We start from the raw sequence: 19,752 nt of genomic DNA, 5'->3' as shown, positions 1-19,752 counted from the left end.
GAATTCAGTCTGCAAGTATTTTATTGACAGTTATTGTGTCTCTGTTCATCAGAGAGATTGTTTTATAATTTACTTTTTTCTGGTTTCCTTATGTGATTTAGATGGGAGTGTAATCATGTTGGCTTCACCAAAAGAATCTGGAAGCACTCTTTCCTTTTCTGCTTTATGAAATCATTTGCGACGCACTGGTTTCAGTTCTTCTTTTAAATGTCTGACAAAACTCTGTGCTGACCCCACTTGGGTCTGGGCTTCCTTTCATGTTTGTCCTTGGCATGATTTTTACATGGTAATTTTGTATCCAGTCACTTTTCTGATCATGTTTTCCAGCTGTAGTTTTCTGGAGGAGCCTTTCGAATCTCCTATGCATAGAATCATATCCTCTGCAAAGAAAGGTACTTTTGACTTCTTCCTTACTTATTTACAACACTTTCATTTCCTTCTCTTTTCTTACTGCTCTAGCTAAAACTTCAAGCACAGCATTAATATTAAAAGAAAGTAAAAGCTGGCGTAGTGGTGCATGACTTTAATCCCAGCACTCAGGAGGCAGAGGTAGATGGATCGCTGTGAGTTCAAGGCCAGCCTGGTCTACAAAGCGAGTCCAGGACAGCCAAGGCTACACAGAGAAACCCTGTCTCAAAAAACCAAAGAGAGAGAGGAGAGAGAGAGAGAGAGAGAGAGAGAGAGAGAGAGAGAGAGAGAGAGAGAGAGAGAGAGAGAGAGAGAACAAAGAGAATGGACACTCTTGTTTCATTTCTGATTTTAGTGGAAATGCTTGGCGTTGTTCTGCGGCTTATTGTGGTGCTGTTTACTGTGTTAAGATATATTCCTTCTATACCTGTTCTCCATAGGCTTTCATCGCAAAAGGATGTTGACTTTTATTAAATGCCTTTTCCAAATCTGGTGGGATAGCCAGGTGCTTTCTGTCCTGAGCCCATTTATGTATTGAATTAAAGTTATTGTTATACATACATTGAGCTGTCATCCCCTACAGCTTTGGAATGACGTAGACACCGTGCAGGAGGATCGTGATGATGTGTCCTTCAATTCAATTTGTGGACAGATTTTGTGTCTTTCCATGCATAGGAAAGATTGTTTTATAATCTTCTTTCTTGTAGTTTCTTTCTCTGGTTTAGATGTGAGTGTAATCATGCCGCCTTTGGAATCCCTCTTTCCTTTTCTGCTTTATGAAATAATTTGAGGCACACTGCTTTCTCTCTCTCTCCCCCCCCCCTCTTTCTCTGTTTTCGAGACAGGGTTTCTCTGTGTAGCCTTGACTGTCCTGGACTCACTCTGTAGATCAGGCTGGCCTCAAACTCACAGAAATCCACCTGCCTCTGCCTCCCGAGTGCTGGGATTAAAGGCGTGTGCCACCACACCCGGCCAGTTCTTCTCTTGAAGGCCTGGTAAAATTCTGTGCTGACCCCACTTGGGCCTGGGCTTCCTTTTATCTTAAGGTTCTTTCAATTCCTGTTCCAATCTCATTGCTTACGATGGATCTGTTTATATTCATTATTTCTTCTTGATTTAACTTTAGAAGGTCATATGCATTTAGAAAGCTATCCATTTCTTTCAGGTGAAAAAATGTTCCCTATTTCAAAATCCCTGGACCATTGAGGAACCTATCCTCAATTTAAATTTTTATTAGCTTGTAGGTTGATAGCAACACATACCAGTTTCTATCCATGTGAAAGCTATCATGAAAGAAGAAACATGTAAATATAAATTTTCCTTCCAGGAGGTCCACACCTGTAAAGCCAGCACACAGGGGGGGCAGGTGGTCCACACCTGTAAAGCCAGCACACAGGGGGGCCAGGTGGTCCACACCTGTAAAGCCAGCACATAGGGGGCCAGAAGGTCCACACCTGTAAAGCCAGCACACAGGGGGCCAGGAGGTCCACACCTGTAAAGCCAGCACATAGGGGGCCAGGAGGTCTACACCTGTAAAGCCAGCACACAGGGGAGTCAGGAGGTCCACACCTGTAAAGCCAGCATGTAGGGGGACCAGGCACTCAGACCAAGTAAGCCTGAGAAGAGCCTCCCCGTCCTGTATTAATGTGAAAATGGCTGCACTACCAACGTCCATCTACACAGTCAGTACAATCCCCATCAAAATTCAAACAAGAACCCAACAGCCTCATCAATATTGGGAAAAATGAAATGAACAGATGTGCCATTAAACTTATGAAAAAATGTCTCACTAGACATCAGAGTACTGCAAATTAAAGCTACAAAGAAAGTCCATCTCAACCCAGGCAGAGTGTCGGCCATTAAGAAACCAAATAACTATACAAGCCTATGAACTTGAGCTCAATCCCTTAAACCCACCAAATTGTTTTCTGACCTCCACATGCACGCTGTGGCCCTTGTGCCCCTAAACATACATACACACACACACACACACACACACACACACACACACACACACACACACGGTTTGAAATTATTTTTTATGCAAGCATTCAATTTGAAGCACAATTAAGCAAAGTGCTGTTCTGTTGTTTTTACTTTTTTGTGTATTTTATTGTATTTTGGAATTTTGCACATGGATCTCACTATGTCACCCAAGCTGGCCTTGAACACAGGGCCCTTCTGCCTTCATCTTTGAAGTACTAGGATTATAGGTGTGCACCACCGTGCCTAACTATGTTGTCTTGAAAACTCCACTCGTCACATTAGCAAGTATAGCTTGCAAAGAGTTGCATGCCAATGTTTTATTATGAACTTTGTGAATAAAAGGTTTGAGTAATACATTTGCTAATATATTTAAAGCAATTAGATAAGAAGGAAAATGTTACTGTTTGCTCAACATTTTATATATTTCATGATATGCTCAATCTCTCTTCAAAGTTGTATTATTTATAATTAAATGTTTATGAAAACAAACCAATTAAAGCAGATACTCTGAGGATAAGCCCAATATTGGGCATCAGCTATAGATAACCAAGGTTAAGTGTCATCACTGCAACCCCACTGATAGAACCATCTAGTTTCTAACAGGGTTTTCAGGCAGAAAAAAAAAAAAGTTTTAAAGAAAAACCCAGTTCTAAGCAATTCTTATTGACTTCCGGGGAATGTTTTCACCTTTGATCTGGTGCTAGTGACTACTATTGATATGTTTTCCTAGAAGTATGTAACTTCAGTGCACTGTGGCACTGTTTGTATACATTTATAATTTTTAAAACTGTAGATTCTTTTTAACTACAACAGACGGAAATTGTTTTTACACTATTTAATCTTTTTTAAGCCAACTTGCTACACATCACAGCCTGAGCATATTGATGGTGATGACAAAGCTGAAAGGCTTTTGAGTCAAGTTAAAATGTGTGCTCAACTGGCCAGTGGGAGCAACAACAGCGAGGAGCATTCTGTGGAAGCTTGGACACCATTCACCTGAGCAGGCAGCAGGCTGAGGCCTTGGCATGATGCACCCTCCGTTTTTTGTTTTGTTTTGTTTTGTTTTTAAGGAGAAGCACTCGCTGCGTGCAGAAGAGCAGAACCTACATGGGCGTTCCCGCCTCCAGCGGTCTCAGAAAGCCTTTGCTGACGAACCGTGAAAATGCAGAAGATTCTGCAGACAGATGAAATTAGCGATAACCAAGTTCTTAGAAAAAGAAAGAGGAAGCGGACAGAGACAGTGAACTCAGAAAATGCAAATAGCGCCGTGGATAAAGTGCAGGTTGGTTTTCTGCTGCTTTGATTTCATCTTATCTAGCTCAGCCGTAGTCTACAGTCCTTGTTGTAGTTTCTTGTTACTTACCCCCCTTTTCTGGTAATTTGTTCTTCGTTGTTGTTGTTTGTTTGTTTTTGTTTTTGTTTTTCGAGACAGGGTTTCTCCCGGGTAGCCTTGGCTGTACTGGACTCACTTTGTAGACCAGGCTGGTCTCGAACTCTCAGCGATCCGCCTGCCTCTGCCTCCCGAGTGCTGGGATTAAAGGCATTCGGCCACCACGCCCAGCTCATGTTCTTCTTTTTCATAGAATACAGAATATAGTTTCTATTCTCTTTTTAAGATTAAGCTAGAAATAAGTTCAGTAGGCAGTTGTTCTGCTTCATTTCAGCCAGAACCAGGCAGGTCGTTATTCAAATTATGTTCGCTGTTCTAGACAGCAAAAGATCATCAAACTGTCTGAAAATATTTTTCTCCCAAAATATTTTGTGGAAGATGGTATATTTCTTCATTAAGATTTACTCATTGAGGCCTGGAGAGATGGCTCAGAGGTTAAGAGCACTGATCGCTCTTCTCAAGGTCCTGAGTTCCATTCCCAGCAACCACATGGTGGCTCACAGCCATCTAGAATGAGATCTGGTGCCCTCTTCTGGTGAGCAGGCCCACATGCAGGCAGGGTGTTGTATACAAAATAAATAAATGGAAAATTACTTTGTTTTTCTGTTTAGAGCCTAGATCATAGTCTTCTGACCATTCCATGCCCATCCTACACTTTGCACAACTAACCAACATGTTGTTCATTCTGTATTTTTACTTACATGCATTTATGCAGTCACATATTTGTACATGTTTTGTAATACATGTAGCATGTTATACTCGTATGTTCTTAAATAGTGGTGTCTCCCTCATATTCCCATCTCTGGCACACTGTTCTTACCTCCCCTCACTCCCACTATTGCATTTCTATCCTCTCTGAATATCTTTATTCAAAATAAAGTGTAATGTGCCACTACTATGGACTTTGACTTTGTACTTACAATATAAAGATCTTTCCATTGACAGACAGCTTTTCACTTCACAAGCTGTTATCCTAGAGTCTGTATGCATCATCCTTTAAGATGCTATCATACAGGAAGTGATTTTTCAGTATTTTTCATTATTGCAAGGTACATTGTACTGTAAAACACTATGTATGTATCATTTAGTAGCATGTGGATATCATATTATAAATCTTAATTCGTTTCTGATTTTTAATAAGCATTGCATTTTCCAAAAAGTATTTATAAGATTTGATATTATGAGATACATATAAGTTGTAAAACATATTCTGTAGAGAAACAAATTACCATCAGCTTATAGAGTTATTCATTTTTGGTTATTTGCAGAGCTAGAACAACTAAAACCCATTGATTTAGCATAGCCATACTCCACAGGTTATGTCTGTAAAACATACATAGGAGGATGGCTTGTGGCTTAGAAATTGCATGTTTGTTTCTATTATTTGACTAGACGTTATATGACCACATGGATTAAATGCATTAGTGATTAACTCCAAGCCACCAATAATTTCCCTTTGAGTCATTTAACCAAGAACGGGTCTGGGTTTGAAATCTCTACTTCAGGCTCCCGGCACCTCTTGACTGTATGCTGCATGAAAATGAATCTGTGTCAGCCTGAAGGCTGTCTTGTGACTCTGTCCCTATGTTTGTCCTTACATGTCAATCTGTTCTGTCTTTGGGTGTCTGTCTTCTCTGTGTGTGACTGTGTCTGTGTACGTCTGTTGTGAGGCTGTGATGTCACTCTGTTCCCGACAGAGGGCTAGCTCTATATTGATTGAACAGCACAGAAAGTGTTACATGAGGGAAAAGAATGGGACACCTTCTGGAAGAGTTTCACAAGGGATTAAGTCACCAGCTCCAACTGATCACAACTGACCCAACAACAAACAGCGCTACAGAGACATTGTTTATCAACCAACATTCATAGATGGATGCGTTTAACCTTCTTGGGAGATCTTAGAAGGTTGCTTTCACCCTTTGTGCTGGCTGCCTTCAGCAAATGATACATACACAATACCCCAGGTCAGAGGCATGAGAGGGGCATAATTTAAGATTACAGCTATGTGTTAGCTCAGTGGTAAAGGTAAATTATATGGGAAATCCAAGGCAAGTAAAGTTGGCTGTTGCATTGTTCTCTTAAAGGCAGGTTTTTAAAAAGATCTGAGAAGACAGAAGGATAGAAGCCTTTAGTCTTAAGGGACCTCAAGCGGTATTCACGACTCTGGCCATGAGCCCCAGCAACAGTCCCAGTCTTGTAGAAAATAAGGGATATTTTAACAATATTACATTGCCACGTGAGATGGTTTTCTGACACACACCCACACACCCCACAGTCAACATGCCAGGACACAGGCTTTCTTGCATTTATCCTTTCTTATCAATGCTTAGTATTGATGTCCACATTTCTGATTTTCATAAACTATCTTATTGTAACTTGCTAGTGAGGGCTTAAAGTTGCTCAGGGATAAACTAAGCATACCCTCCTGAGGCCACTGTTGCCTTCTTTGGCAATTTGCCATCCTCAAAAATCTCAACAGCTTTCAAAACTACATGATTCTGTTCCTTTTCACTGCAATTCACTCCAACCAGAGATTGTATTTGGTCAAAGATCTTGGGCCACAAAGGCCTCTTCTTTTATTATTGCATCTGTGTTTAGCCTCTTTCCAATGTAGAGCAGTTACCTAAAGGCCTTATGGCACAAATATGTGATGGCATCCCTTGACCCCAACGCATTTCACTGGGCTGGACCACCACCAGAGATCACGTAGGAAATCTCTTGAAAAAACAAAAGGGAAAATCTACCTTCGGTTGATCAGGGAAGTCATTGCTGAATGTTTCTCAGATCCTGAAGGTTAACATTGCAGGACTCAGTTGATTTAAATTGCATCCTGCACTAGGGGCTTTCTGGGTCTTCTTGTAAATTGCTATTACTGACACAAAGCTACTGAAACCCACCAAAATCCTCTCTCTAGCATCATTAGATGCATGGCTTACCTTCATAGGAATTCTAGGTGACAATTTTACCAACTATGTTACTAAAAGCTGACAAGAGTCTGTGGCTTTTCCTCAAGTCACCCTGGGCCTTTTTGGCCCACACCTAATCTCTAAGTATTTGCAGATGTCATGGTTTAGACATCCCCGCTTCTGTGCACCACATTTGGATTTTTGTGATATTTACTGCAAAGATCCAGAGTGCACAGTAGCTTACGTAAAGTAGAATGTGATCTCCTGGCTACACACTGCAGTCTGCAGTTATGTGACAGCTGCACCATCTTGAGAGTTATGTCGCATTGTTGGCTCATCTTCCTCAACTCACAGCTTTGCCTCTGTGTCTAACAACTACTACTAACTTCCCTCCCTCCCTTTCTTGCTTCCTCCCTCCCTCCCTTCTTCCTCCTTCCCTTATATCCACTGGTTAACTTGCCTGGATTATTTTCTTTCTTACAGAAGCTTTGTAAAATTTGCTGTCAAGAATAAGACCAATTATTGTCCATAGAATTCCTGTCTGAATAGGCATCCTTCAGTTTTCAAAATACCTTTCACTTATATTTACTCAAATGCATCATTTTTCCCCGATGATTTACACACATAATGAGAGTACATAAGCCATGGTAGTTTTCATTACTACTGTATATATTGCATTCATATCCCCACAAGATCACATGTTGACAATGAAATATATATTTACATGTTTGTGAGAGCTGAATATACACACCACAAATCATACAAAAGCTTGGTTATGTTTTCCTATGACTGATCCCACCAGGCTTTAACTCTCTATTTCTGCTTGATAAGACCAAAGCAAAAGAAAAAAACCTATATACTAACTCATAAGTGGATATTAGCCACAGAGTACAGGATAACCACACTACAATACAGAGACTGATGCACCAATGAAAGATCATGTATGGTGTGGACCTAGACCCTCTGCTCAGATGTCGTAGATAGGCAGCACAGTCTCCTTGTGGGTCCCACAATAGGGGGAGTAGGGACTACTTCTGACATGGACTCTGGTCCCCACATGTTGATCCCTTCCCTCTGGCAGGGAGACCTTGCCAGGCCACAGAGGAAGAGGAGACAGGTAGTACAGATGAGACCTGATAGGCTGAGGTCAGGTGTTAGGGAAGGAGAGCTCCTCTTTCTGAGGGCTAGAGGAAGGAGGGAGAGGGTATGAGGGAAGGAGGGCAGGATTGGGAGGTGACATTGGAGGGGGCTACAGTCAGGATGTAAAGTAAACAAATTAGAAAAAGAAAAAACAAAAACAAAACAAAACAAAAAAAAACCAAACCAACCAACTAACCAGACAACCTAACAAACCCCATCAACTTGCCCATCCATGACGAAACCTTCCTCCTGAGCCTTTGTTATACTAGTTTTAGTCACTTCAAGATTTACGCTCCCATCAAGCTTACCGTCCTCCACTCTGTGTCGTTCCTGGGAAGTGACCCAGGTTTGGGAAAAGCTTGTGCTTCATCTCAGCATTTGGAGAGGACTGTGTGTCTTCTACCCACGCTCTTAATGTGCCGGACTAGTCTCTAGGCATCCACTGCTGCTCCTGATGCGCCCGCCCTTCCTCGCCATTTGGGGATTCTGTTGGCTCTACCTTCCTTAAGGCTCTGGCTTGAACTTGCGCTGGACCCAGAGCCTCTTCAGAGACTTTAGAATACACAAGTAGCAAGCAAGGAGCTAGTGTGCTGCTCCACTGCCCTCCCTCAATGCATGATTACTTCCTACGCCCCAACTCCCGGAATTTACCTCTCTTCTTCCAAAAGAGCCATGAGAGAGAGATACAGACATTTGACTTTGATTTTCTGAAGTTTTTGTTCTTTTTTGTCTCCAGGCTCCTCCTCCATGCACCAGAATGTCTCGTAGTGTGTGCCACAGCCCTTTTCTTTTCTACTCTCAGGTTTATTTTTTTTCTTTTCTTTTCTTTCTCTTTTTTGGAGGGGAGGGGGCAGGGGAGTTTCAAGACAAGGTTTCTCTGTATAGCCTTGGCTGTCCTGGACTTGGTTTGTAGACCAGGCTGTCCTCAAACTCACAGCGGTCTGCCTGCCTCTGCCTCCTGAATGCTGGAATAAAGGCGTGCGCCACTACGGCCTGGCTTCAGGTTCATTTTTTAAAAACCTTCATGCTAAAGGCATCTAAGTTTGGGTGTTATAAATGGCACTCAACACTGAAATTTTTCAGTAATGAATACAGGCACACACACACGCATGCATGAGCACTGGTCCATATATATGTGTGTGTATTTGTGTATGTGTATGTATATATATACACATATATATATACTTGTGTATACATATATATACACATACTTATATGGATGGATGAATAGATTAGAGAGATAGAGAGATAGATAGAGATAGATAGATATGCACACACATACCAGTTCCGGTGTTCTTTTTAAGTTCATAGTAGTCTGAGACAGTTCGAATTATTGTCTCACTTTTGACCTCAAGAACTACTTCTGAAACTAAAAGACATGCTTTTTCTTATAAGATAAGAGTTTTCTTTTGGAGGATATCTGTTCTTTCTTTTCTCTGACACAATAAAGCACAGAATTAGCTTTGTGGCAATCCCAGTAGAGAAACTGTTAATGGAAAGTAGAGAGAAGGAAACAATGGGAATGAGCTCCAGGAAGCCCAAGGCATGCTACCACAGTCAGAGAGACAGCGAAATAACCGCTGTGTACAACATGGTATGGGATTTGTAAATCTCAAATCCCAAGTGCCTGGAGTCTCAGCTTGGGAAAAGAAGCCTGAAAGAAGAAAAGTAAGAAGTTCTCACACGAGGAAAGCTTCTGCTATACACAAAGAAAGAGACACTGCTGTTGCTCAGGGAGACTGGGGAATGAGTGATGTCTTTTTCTGTGCTTATGTCTATTTGAAAAGAAATAAACTCCCTTAAAACCACTTTCTACCCTCAGATAGGCTCCTCCAATCCCTTTCTGCTCCAGTTGCAGTCATATTCAATCTTGCCTGTATTGTACTCAGTCCCCTTCCTCCCCACCACAGAGCCTGCACACGCTAAGCAACCGCTCTACTACTGAACTGCGCCCCCAGCCTGCTTTTAATTTTAAAAAAAGAAAAAAAAAAGCACTCATATGGAATCCGGAGTCATATATAAATATCTATTACACTTCGTAGATTATGTATTATGTATGATACACATTACTAAATAATGTATCGTTCATTTCAATTTCTCCTTTCTCTCTCTTTTGGGCAAGGTTTTCACTATGTTGCTTAGAGTAGCCTTCTTTCTTGAAATCAAGCAATCCTCCTGCCTCTGCTGCCTAAGGAGCTGTCACATATGGAGCTACTGCACTGGCTTGCTTAGTTTTTAACTGTACAAATGATACGTTGTTTACTATTTAACTATACAAATGACACATTGTATATTGTACCTCCAGGCCTTGCTTTTTTCCACTCAACATTGTACTAACGTTAAATCCTGTATGGCTGTGATTTATCAGCTGTCAGTGCTGTGTAAATCCCTCTGTCTGCATTCAGCACAAGGTGTCCCCTGTCCTGACAGTAGGCATTTCGATTGTCTTTAGATTCTCACCATTCTGAATCTTGCTTCAGTTGAAAGTCTTGGGCGTGTTTCCTTGTATGCATGCAGATCTGGGACTCATGTGCGAGAGCACAGGAGAGATCAGTGTTAAGCTTCATACGATAACATTACAGCGCTTTCCAAAGTGGTGTGCCAAGTTCGCGCCAAACAGCAACATATGGAGCAACAGTGTTCCATGCCCACTCTGTTTAGCTTTATCAGATACCTTGGGCTTTGCTCAAATTTTGACCTTACCTCTGCTCACTAATGAAGTTGAATATATATGTGTCTGCTGATGAGCCGTCTACATTTTCTATTCTGTAAAATGACCCCTTTGTGTCATCTGCTCATTTTTTTTCCATTGAGTTTTTGTTTTGGTTAACAGCACTGCAGATATTTCCCGTTGGTTCCTATGGACTTTTCCCTTGTATAAGCATGCATAAGTATGTATACACATACGTAAGCACCTAAATGTGACTGTATGTGTATATACACCTGTGTGTTGTGAGAGTGTGTGTGTGTGAGGGAGAGAGGTGGCCAGTGCACGTGTGTTTATAATGAGGTAGGGATCCATTTCTTTTCCTGTCTTTCCAAGGCTGAGTGGGTCAGCGTTCCAGCATCCTTGGAGGAGTACATCTCAGTTCCCCGATGGCCTGCCATACTGTCGTACATCCCAGCTGCTCGGGCTCAGGCATCTGGCTTTTAACCTTGCTCTATCCCATGTCTCGGTAACTTGTATATCTCTGTATCAGTACCAAGCTGAATCATTCTGAATTTTTAAAACGCTTTGAATTTATAGAAGAAGTCTCGATTTCTCGCAATTCTTTAAGAACTCTTTGGATATTCTTGGCACTGTTTTGCTTAGAAATTTATAGTCAATTTTAAGCTTTTATTAGAATTAACTTAATATATTTCAATTTGAGGATAATCAATATTTTTGCTTATGGCTTTTCATCTCTGACCTTCTACACTGAGGGCATCTTTCAGTACAAACGAAGAACTCTTTGTTTTCCACATAAAAAGTCTGTGCATTTTTTGCTATTCATTAGTGACATCTAGTCTCAAACAAGATACAAGCATAAACATAAAAGACATAGTCTCCAAGACTGGAAAAAATGTCAAGATTTTCCATAAATATGTACTTGCTGGACATTTTGTTTGTATGTTGGAGATGACACTCAAAGGTCTTTCGCATGCTCGGCAAGTGCCCTATCTTTGAGCTCCATCATTCGCTTTTATCTACCGAAGAGTTAAAAAGAACATCTTATGCAGATATAAAATGCATACAGAAGAACACACATCAACACTGTGGTGTCATGAATTACCACCAAACGCATATGTCCACAGGAAAGTAACTCATCACCAGCACACTGAGAGCTCCCACCCCCTTCTTTAGCTGCCACCTTGTGCTTGCTCGTTCCTGTGTGTAACCTCTGTCCTCACAATATGTAGTGTGGCTTTGAATGCTTACAAGTCATCTGTAGCCGGGATGCAGGGCAGCTGACCTCCTGTCTCTACCGCCAAAGTCTGGGATCAGCAGCGTGTGCCACCGTGCCTGGCATGCTAACCCACATGAAGGGAGTCGGAGTCAGATGTCGAAGTGCTGTGACACAAGACAGGTTCCATCTCAGGGGATCCCAGACCTAACATTGGCCTTGCTGAGTCTACCGTGTTATGTAATATTCTATTTTTCACTAGTTAGGCAGAAAGTCAGATTCCTGACTTATACTTGAGAAATGAACATGAACTTTTTTTTAATGTCCTTTCCTGAGTTCTGGAGGGTGGAGGACAGACTAGGGGCCATACATTGCAGAGCTGCACATGGAAGCAGACATACGTAGGTCTGATCAAGTGTCTTTGGCATACAGAACACTGGGTAGTTGTTAAAGGAACTGCAGTGTCTCTTGTTGTACCTGTCTTGTGTTTTAGAGAGACCCATATTCAGGAAATGCCTTCCTGCCTGGAGAGAGCTCCAGTGATGATGAGACGCCCTTGGCAGAGCTGTCCAAGGAGGAACTTTGCACCAAAATCAAAAACCTGAAGGAAAAACTAACAAATGTCCGGAAGGAGAACGGCCGGCTTCGACAGTCTCTGGTCATGCTACAAGGTAAACCTGAAGGGGGTTGGCATTTTAGATCAAAGGGGCAGTGTGTGATTAGTGTGAAGGGCTGCCTTAGTGCAGACCAACAGTTAAAAAGGGAAGAGAAAATCGGGTCCCAAGAGAGCTCAAAAATCACGCTCTCAGAAATCAGCAAATAGCAGATAGATGGAAGCATCTAGTTGTTGGGCACGTAATTTAGATTGTCTTGCAATGTCCTAAAAATTGTGTTCATTTAGGGGTGTTCAACAGATAGTTACTGAACTTAAGTCGCTTACATGCTGGGCTTCAGAGGGGGAAATTAGGGAAACCAAACAAATGTGCTGTGGTTTCTAGTTGCTCATCCCACCTTCCTGCCAGGAAAGCGCTAGGAAGGGCAAAGTGCTCTGATCTCCTGAGAGCCACTGACAGTGCAGAAGCAGATGAAAGAGGAAACTGAAAACAAAAATTGGCTTGATAGTTTCGTCCTTTCTGTAGGAGCTCCTGGTTGCGTTCCAGTTAATCTTATAATTGCATTATTATTATTTGAGTATTTGATAATATATAATACATATATACACAGTGTATTATGATCATACCAGCCTTCATTTCCTTCCCTCAGCTCCTCCCAGGCCCTCCCGACATGCCCCCTCCAACTTCATATTTAGTTTCCAAGAATTGCAGCTCGGCACTATGTGCTTTGGAAATTGCTGAGTATCTGTATCCTCAGGATCATAATTGAAAACACCAAATACACAGAACATTTTGAAAATGTGTTTCTGTGTACAGAATTGGTACAGACTGACCACCGAGAGGTGTCACAGCCATTCCCACTAGCCTAATGGCAGCTTCTCTAGGACAGTAACTATGGAAACAAAGTGGACAGTTCCACCGAAGGTTTGGGAACAGACAAGCTGGCGGCTAGAGGATGAGTGACGTTGGAAGCTGACAAAGATATTTATCATATCTAAGAATTGGTAGTTTTTAAGTACAACAAGCCACAGGTGTGCAGAAGGGTATTCATCTCATTAACAAATCATTAGCCTCTTATTTCTTCACTTTAGGGATGGCATTTTTATATGTATGTTCTGGTTTCACCAGAGTCCTCTGACAAAGAGAAGCAGGAAGCAGTTTTATCCAAAAAGAAAAAAAAATAGCATATCAATATCTTAAAATGCTACAGAATCATCACAACAATGCCTTCTAATGCCAAGTGACTATCAATAGGTGAATTGATTATTCATCACAGAGAATACATTGCATAGTAACGCAACGTTAGTTAGCAAAAAAAAAAAAAAAAAACAAAAACAAAGTAATGGGTTATTTATACACATGATGAGAATGAAGTTTAGGGTATAACGTAGAGCTAAGGAAGAAAAGATCAAAATGCAAAATGGAAGGCTGTACATTTGAAGCTCCTTGTGTTGGCTTCTAGGACAAACAAGACTTGTCTGCATCTAAAGAATGTCCTGGCTCAAGCCCACCCCCCTTATTTATATTATTTCCCCTTTTGACTATGTAAATTAGACTTCAAAATCCATGTGCTCCAAGAAGAGCTGAAGAAACAGGCAGGACACTCCCCGACACCCTTAACTGGAAGGAGAGCTGGGACACAGTATCGTGTGCCAGGATGGTTTGTTTCAATTGTGTAGTACAGTGAACACCAACAGAGATGAGAAAGACTTTGGCATGCTGAGGCACGTGCACAGCCTTGGCGGTTAGAGAACCCAGTGAAGAGCCTTGAAGCCCCGCTTGTGTTATACATTTCCTTTTCTCTACGCTCCCGGTTTTGGTCTTCAAGTGCAGAGCGTGAGAACCCCTGCCTCTGATGACCTCTCTCTTTCTCTGCTTCGCCTTCTGCTCTCAGCTCAGTCTTGAGTACCTCAGAGAAGACCTTGTCCTCGCTCCCTGAGTCAAACCCTCCCTATTCTAGACGAGGTCAAATCCCTGTGCTGATCACATTTCCTGTTAACTCTGACAAAATCGCTAATATAAGCAGCTTAAAGGAGGAAAGATTTCCTTCAGCTCGTAGTTTTGGGAGGGTTACATTTGCAGGTGCCTGGTTCTGTTCCTGGGCCTAGAGTGAGGGAGTACAGTGGGTGGAGAAGCAACTGGCGTCAGAATAGACTAGAAAGCGAGGCAGGAACCAGGGACCAGGTATAATGGTCAGAGGCGTGTGCTGCAGGACCCCCTCCTAAACTTTCCACAACCAGCTTGGGCCCAGCCATTCAGCAAATGAGCCCTTCAGCAATGTTTTGTCTAAAGCCATAACATACTTTATTCCTCTTCATGGCACTAACTTACACATTTTCATTTCTTTGGGTCTACAGAATGCCAGATCTGTCCAAGATGTCTGACACCAACTACACATTTGAGAATGTCCCCCAAATCACCCTTGCCTTGATAATTTGCTAAAAACCTCATAGTCTCGTTGAAACCCATTATAGTCACAGCTATGTTTATTGGGGAGGTAGAATACTAAGAGGAAGAGGGGGGTCAAGGCTGCCAATTATGAAGCTGTTGTGATAGGCACCTTGTTCCACTAACATTGTACGGCTGTGCATAGAATATTGATTCTGAGGAAGCAGACCCAGAGCTCTGGTGCCCAGAGACTTGGGGCAGCGTCATTATGTAGATATGATCAGCCGATTGATTGTGTTTCAACACAGTGTCTTACGGTGGAATTTTTGGATTTCTGTCTGTGTCCAGTCTCTACTTCAGACTCTTGGTATGGAAGACTCAACTCCCAGTGACCTCATTAGCATAAACTCCTAAGTGTGTTCTCAAGGATTCCCCACCACCAGCAGATACCCCTGTCACTCCAGGATAATCCAAGGATTTATCTTGTTCAATATGTAGTTGCTGATTGATTTAAGTAGCAGCACACACGTCCAGATTTGGATACGTCATCAGCTGTTGTAAAGATTATTGCTCAACAACATGTTTAATAAAGATATTCCCAGAGAAAGAATTCAGAGAATTTCTCTCGAAAACAAACAGCACCCTGAACCACTATGTGAGGCATTAAACTAGGCAGAGGCCAAGGTCTCTTCCAGCTCCAATGACAAACTATCCATCCTTAGAAAACAAGCCAGCTATAACAAAAAGACTAGCCTACACAGTCCCATGAAAGTTAGAATGTGTAGGTTTCCAATAACAAAAAAGAAACAGAGTAGTTGAGTTGATCTCCAAAACTCATCTTCAATATGTGACAACATAGATTTGAGCTGCAGCAATACAGGTTTATTAGTTTGATGGGATTTGGCTTCCTGGATAAACAATCTTTATTTAATCCATGGTTAATTGTATCTTGGCATTTACACTAGCCTAATGTGACTTCTAGGAGGTGACTGATAATGGATCAGTTATGTGGCTACACAAGAGACTCCATGCCCTCAAATCCTGGTCCTAGCAGTTACAGAAGAGTCAACTTTTGAAACATTGTTTTTAATTCAAAGGGATGTATAGACATTCAAATATAACCAACATTTCAAAACTCATTATCAGGGAGATTATTTCGAGAAGTACAATGTTTTAAGCACCTTTACAACACACACACACACACACACACACACACAACATGCAAATGCCACTGCTACTAACGTGTTTGTAACACACCACTTTCTGTTGCCCCATCAGTGTTACCACAGGCAGTCACCCAGTTTGAAGAACTGGTTGGGATGGCAGAGACCCTGCTTAAGGGCGGAGGAGCCGCGTCCACACCTGCATCTACTCTCTGGAGAACAACAAATAACTCCTCCCCAGATTCGTTTGCCTCTCTGTGCAGCAATTCCGACTCTACTTCCAGCTCCCCGAGTTCCCTGAAGGCCGAGGAAGAGCAGCACCCTGGTGAGAAGCAGGTTGGTTGGAGTATCTTCCCTCTGGTTTTCTGGAAACAGCTGAGCCCACAAACCAAAAGAAAGCGAAGCCGTAGGCTCTCAGCAGCTAAGGTCTGGGCAGATTTAGGTCCTTACCATGAGAAGCCTATCATAAAGATCCATTTTATTTTAACAATGAGAGTTAATATTCGTGAAACAGACACCAAGTTTAGAAAACTAAAAGCAAGTAAATTGTGGGAATAAGTGCAGCTTTTAAACTATAAAATTCTTGCACCAATTATAGAAGTAGACATGATGGAAGGCGAGTCTTTGTGTCACTGAGAGACATGTGGACCTCTGCATGCTTCATGCACACAACCATTTCCCCGGTCCTCTTAATAATAATAATAATAATAATAATAAAGGAAACTAAAAAAATGTAAAGCTTTTGTTAAGATCAGGTATAAGCCTAAGAATGCGGCTCTTCCAAGGTGGCAATGAAGTCCTGACGGTCTAATAACCAGGGTATCTGAATCTGTGTGTGTAATTTCCTATCGCTATGCACCAGATGACCACAAACTCGGTGATTTCACACAGCACAAAGTTATCACCGCATAGTACCAGTTCAGAATTCGATACAGAGCTCACTGGCATGAAATCAGAGTGTGAGCAGGAATAGTCTTTATGTATTTAGTAAGTACACTAAATCCTACACTAATGTAGAATTTGGTGTCTAGTGTGTGTAGAAATGAGTTTCCAGCTTCCCTTCCTGGCTACAGATTGTTCACCCCCACTTTTAAGGTCCCCTAAGCTTAGTTCACACAGTCGAGCCCCTCACATCACATCTTTCCTCCTTCCTCCCTTCCTTCCTTTCAATTTTCTTTCTTTCTCTTTTTTTCTTTTCTTTTCTTTTCTTTTTTTTTTTTTTTTAACTTCTCCTCTATCCCCATCCTCAGCTTTTAAGGACTGAGCCAACCTGGCTGCCTAACTTTAACTACATTTACAACTCTTCACAGAAGTTAATATATTCACAGGAAGCAGAGGTTGGGAAGGGGCATCTTCTGAGAGCCACAGTTCTCCCAAACATTTAAGTAGGAGGTACTATGGGTAGGGTTGATCTTGAGGCATCATGTTTAGATGACCCGACAAAAATCTGCACATATTTGATCCCAAAACCTTACAAAGGCTGGCAGACATTTCAAACACTGCAATTTCCTCTAACTGAAATGTAGACTATGTACTAAGACTAAGAAATACCACCTTAAAGAGTGCTGGTGTTTTGTGGTATGTCTTAATTGGCATTTTTATTTCTCCAGGTGTCATCTCTTTTTCTAATTTCAGTTATCGTTTCTTATTTTTTAGTTCAAGATTGAAAAATGGCAGATTGCCCGTTGTAATAAGAGCAAGCCTCAGAAATTTATTAATGATTTAATGCAAGTACTTTACACAAATGAATACATGGCCACACACAGTCTGACTGGGGCAAAATCCTCTACTTCAAGGGACAAAGTTGTAAAACCAGCTCTGAATCAGAATGAAGTTCAAGAAATCATAGGTGATAATTTGATTGCATTGTATTTTCACATGAACTTGACATTGTGTTACCATTCACAGTTGGCTTATTTCCCGGTCCTTTGTTTGTTTTCAGTTTTATTTTTTTATGAAAAAAAAATTAGAATAATCTAGTATTGTTATTAAATGTGAAAAGATAGGAAAAACCTTTTCATTAAGATGGTTATTAAATCTGGGCACAGGGGTGCATATTTGTAAAGTCAGCACTTGAGAGGTGGAGGTGGGAGGGTCGTGAGGTCATTCTAGGCTTCACAGCAGAGTCAGCAGCCAGCCTAGGCGGCATACGACATTGTCTCAAAAGGAAAAAAGAATGGATACTGAACTAAAAGTAAAGTGTCTAAAATGGAGAGGTTTGGATTAAGGAAAATACAAAGCTTAAAAAAAATAACAGTTTCACTATTTAAATTTTTCAGTAACAATTTATATCGTTTTCTCTTTCCTCCTCATATCCCTCATGTTGTTGTCTCCAGAAAGAGGTCATTTTAAAATTAGTGAACAGCCTTAAAAAAACAAGCTACCCTTTCTCATTTTTTGTTTTATCTTATGCAAACATCAAAAAAAAAATTTTTTTAGAGACTCCCTGACCAAGCTCTTTGTTTACTGTTTCTTAATTACAAGTGACCAATTTGTTTTGACTAACATTAGAAATGAATAAGAATCGATCCCTGAAAGCTTGGAGCAAAAAGCATGGAGTTCGTAGCAAGTAAGAGTTAAAGCAGAACAGTGTCAGAGGGAGACAAGCATACATGATGCATTTATAGTACCGCCCTTCTGTTAGCTTTTGCTATGCTTTGGAAACCTGGCTATACCCATCTTTTTAAGTGTGTCATGGAAATTTGGGGAACTTCAGTAAAACTGAGACAAAACTATGTCTCAAGATGCAGAGTCCTCACACGGTGCTCTTGTGTGTGTCGCTGTGGTCTTTTACAGGTGTGACGAAACAGGTGTTTCCCAGCGCAGATGATGTTTCAATTAGAAGGATGATAGGACAAAAACTGAATAACTGCACGAAGAAGCCGAACGTGAGCAAAAACCTTAACTCTCAGGATATTAAGTAGACCCTCATGGTATGTCTTTCCAATAACAAACTCCATTCTGCTGTATCTGTGGACTGGCAATTTCCATGTGCTCAATTTGGGGACACTAGTGGCCTAGGAGGTGCTACTAGGTGCCCCAGTGGGTATGAGGAAGACTGAGGAGGGATGTAGAGTTGAGAAGGGCTGAGTCCTGTCGGCAAGATGTCTCTTTCCCAGACAGAACCTCTCAGATATTGGGTTGGGTACTGGTAGATCTTAAAATCACTTATTATAGTTTAGTAAGGTTTTTTTGTTTGTTTGTTTTCTTTCAAAACTCAGGCATTGCCCCGTGCAAATATGTGAAGTGGAATTTTGGTCCTTTCAGCTTTGCAGTGGCTCTCTGTGCTATAATTTATATTCAGTGTGCCTTCAAAGGCCCATGGGTTAAGGGCCGTGTCTCCTGCTTGCTGGTTTTGAGAGATGTTAGGAGCTCTGGGAGTTTGGGCCTTAATGGAAGCTCTTCTGGTTACTGGGGCCTTTGATGGAGACTGAGGGATGTTGCTCTCTTTCTCTTACCTTTTCCTGCTTTTCTTCCATAAGGTGCCTCACCACACACCACAGGCCCAGGTGACCCACAACAGGGCCAATCAATCATGGACTAGAATGTCCACGCCAAGAGACAAAATGGACCTTTTCTCCCCATAAAATGACTGTCCTGGATATTTGTCACTGTATCTGAAAGCTAACTAATACATTCTCCTCTCCACTGTTTTCATGGAAAAAATTGTGAGGGAAAAAAAAAAGATATGCTTGTATCATTGATGTTTTCGTTGGCTCATGGAGTTAGGTAGAACCAACATTATAGTAAAGTTCATTTAACGTATTAAAATTTCTCCATTTTGGTTTTTTACATGTATTTAGTGTATGAGCACACATGCACACATGTGCACACACACACATGCACATGTGCCCCAATACACCCATTTGCCCA

The 19,752-nt window shown here is 41.5% G+C and overlaps 1 protein-coding gene across 2 annotated transcripts in view; it reads left to right on the top strand.

Annotated features, from left to right (window-relative positions):
- The window catches only part of Bend6 (BEN domain containing 6), a 41,473-nt gene extending 22,638 nt beyond the window's left edge, over nucleotides 1-18,835 (top strand). The window contains exons 2-7 of one of the 2 annotated variants that reach the window (XM_051153025.1): nucleotides 328-392; nucleotides 3,465-3,676; nucleotides 12,208-12,385; nucleotides 15,995-16,215; nucleotides 17,536-17,728; nucleotides 18,676-18,835. In XM_051153025.1, coding sequence (XP_051008982.1) covers nucleotides 3,557-3,676; nucleotides 12,208-12,385; nucleotides 15,995-16,215; nucleotides 17,536-17,728; nucleotides 18,676-18,803 — 840 coding nt within the window. In that variant the 5' untranslated portion in view covers nucleotides 328-392; nucleotides 3,465-3,556 and the 3' untranslated portion in view covers nucleotides 18,804-18,835. The remainder of the gene's footprint in view (nucleotides 1-327; nucleotides 393-3,464; nucleotides 3,677-12,207; nucleotides 12,386-15,994; nucleotides 16,216-17,535; nucleotides 17,729-18,675) is intronic. The other variant, XM_051153026.1, reaches the window with a different exon arrangement.
- Nucleotides 18,836-19,752: the final 917 nt, after the last annotated feature.

This window comes from Acomys russatus, chromosome 11 (genome assembly GCF_903995435.1).
Source record: "Acomys russatus chromosome 11, mAcoRus1.1, whole genome shotgun sequence".
In the NCBI taxonomy this organism is placed as follows: Eukaryota; Metazoa; Chordata; class Mammalia; order Rodentia; family Muridae; genus Acomys; species Acomys russatus.
Note: the sequence above shows the minus strand (reverse complement) of the source record. Positions and strands in the feature narration are given on the sequence as shown.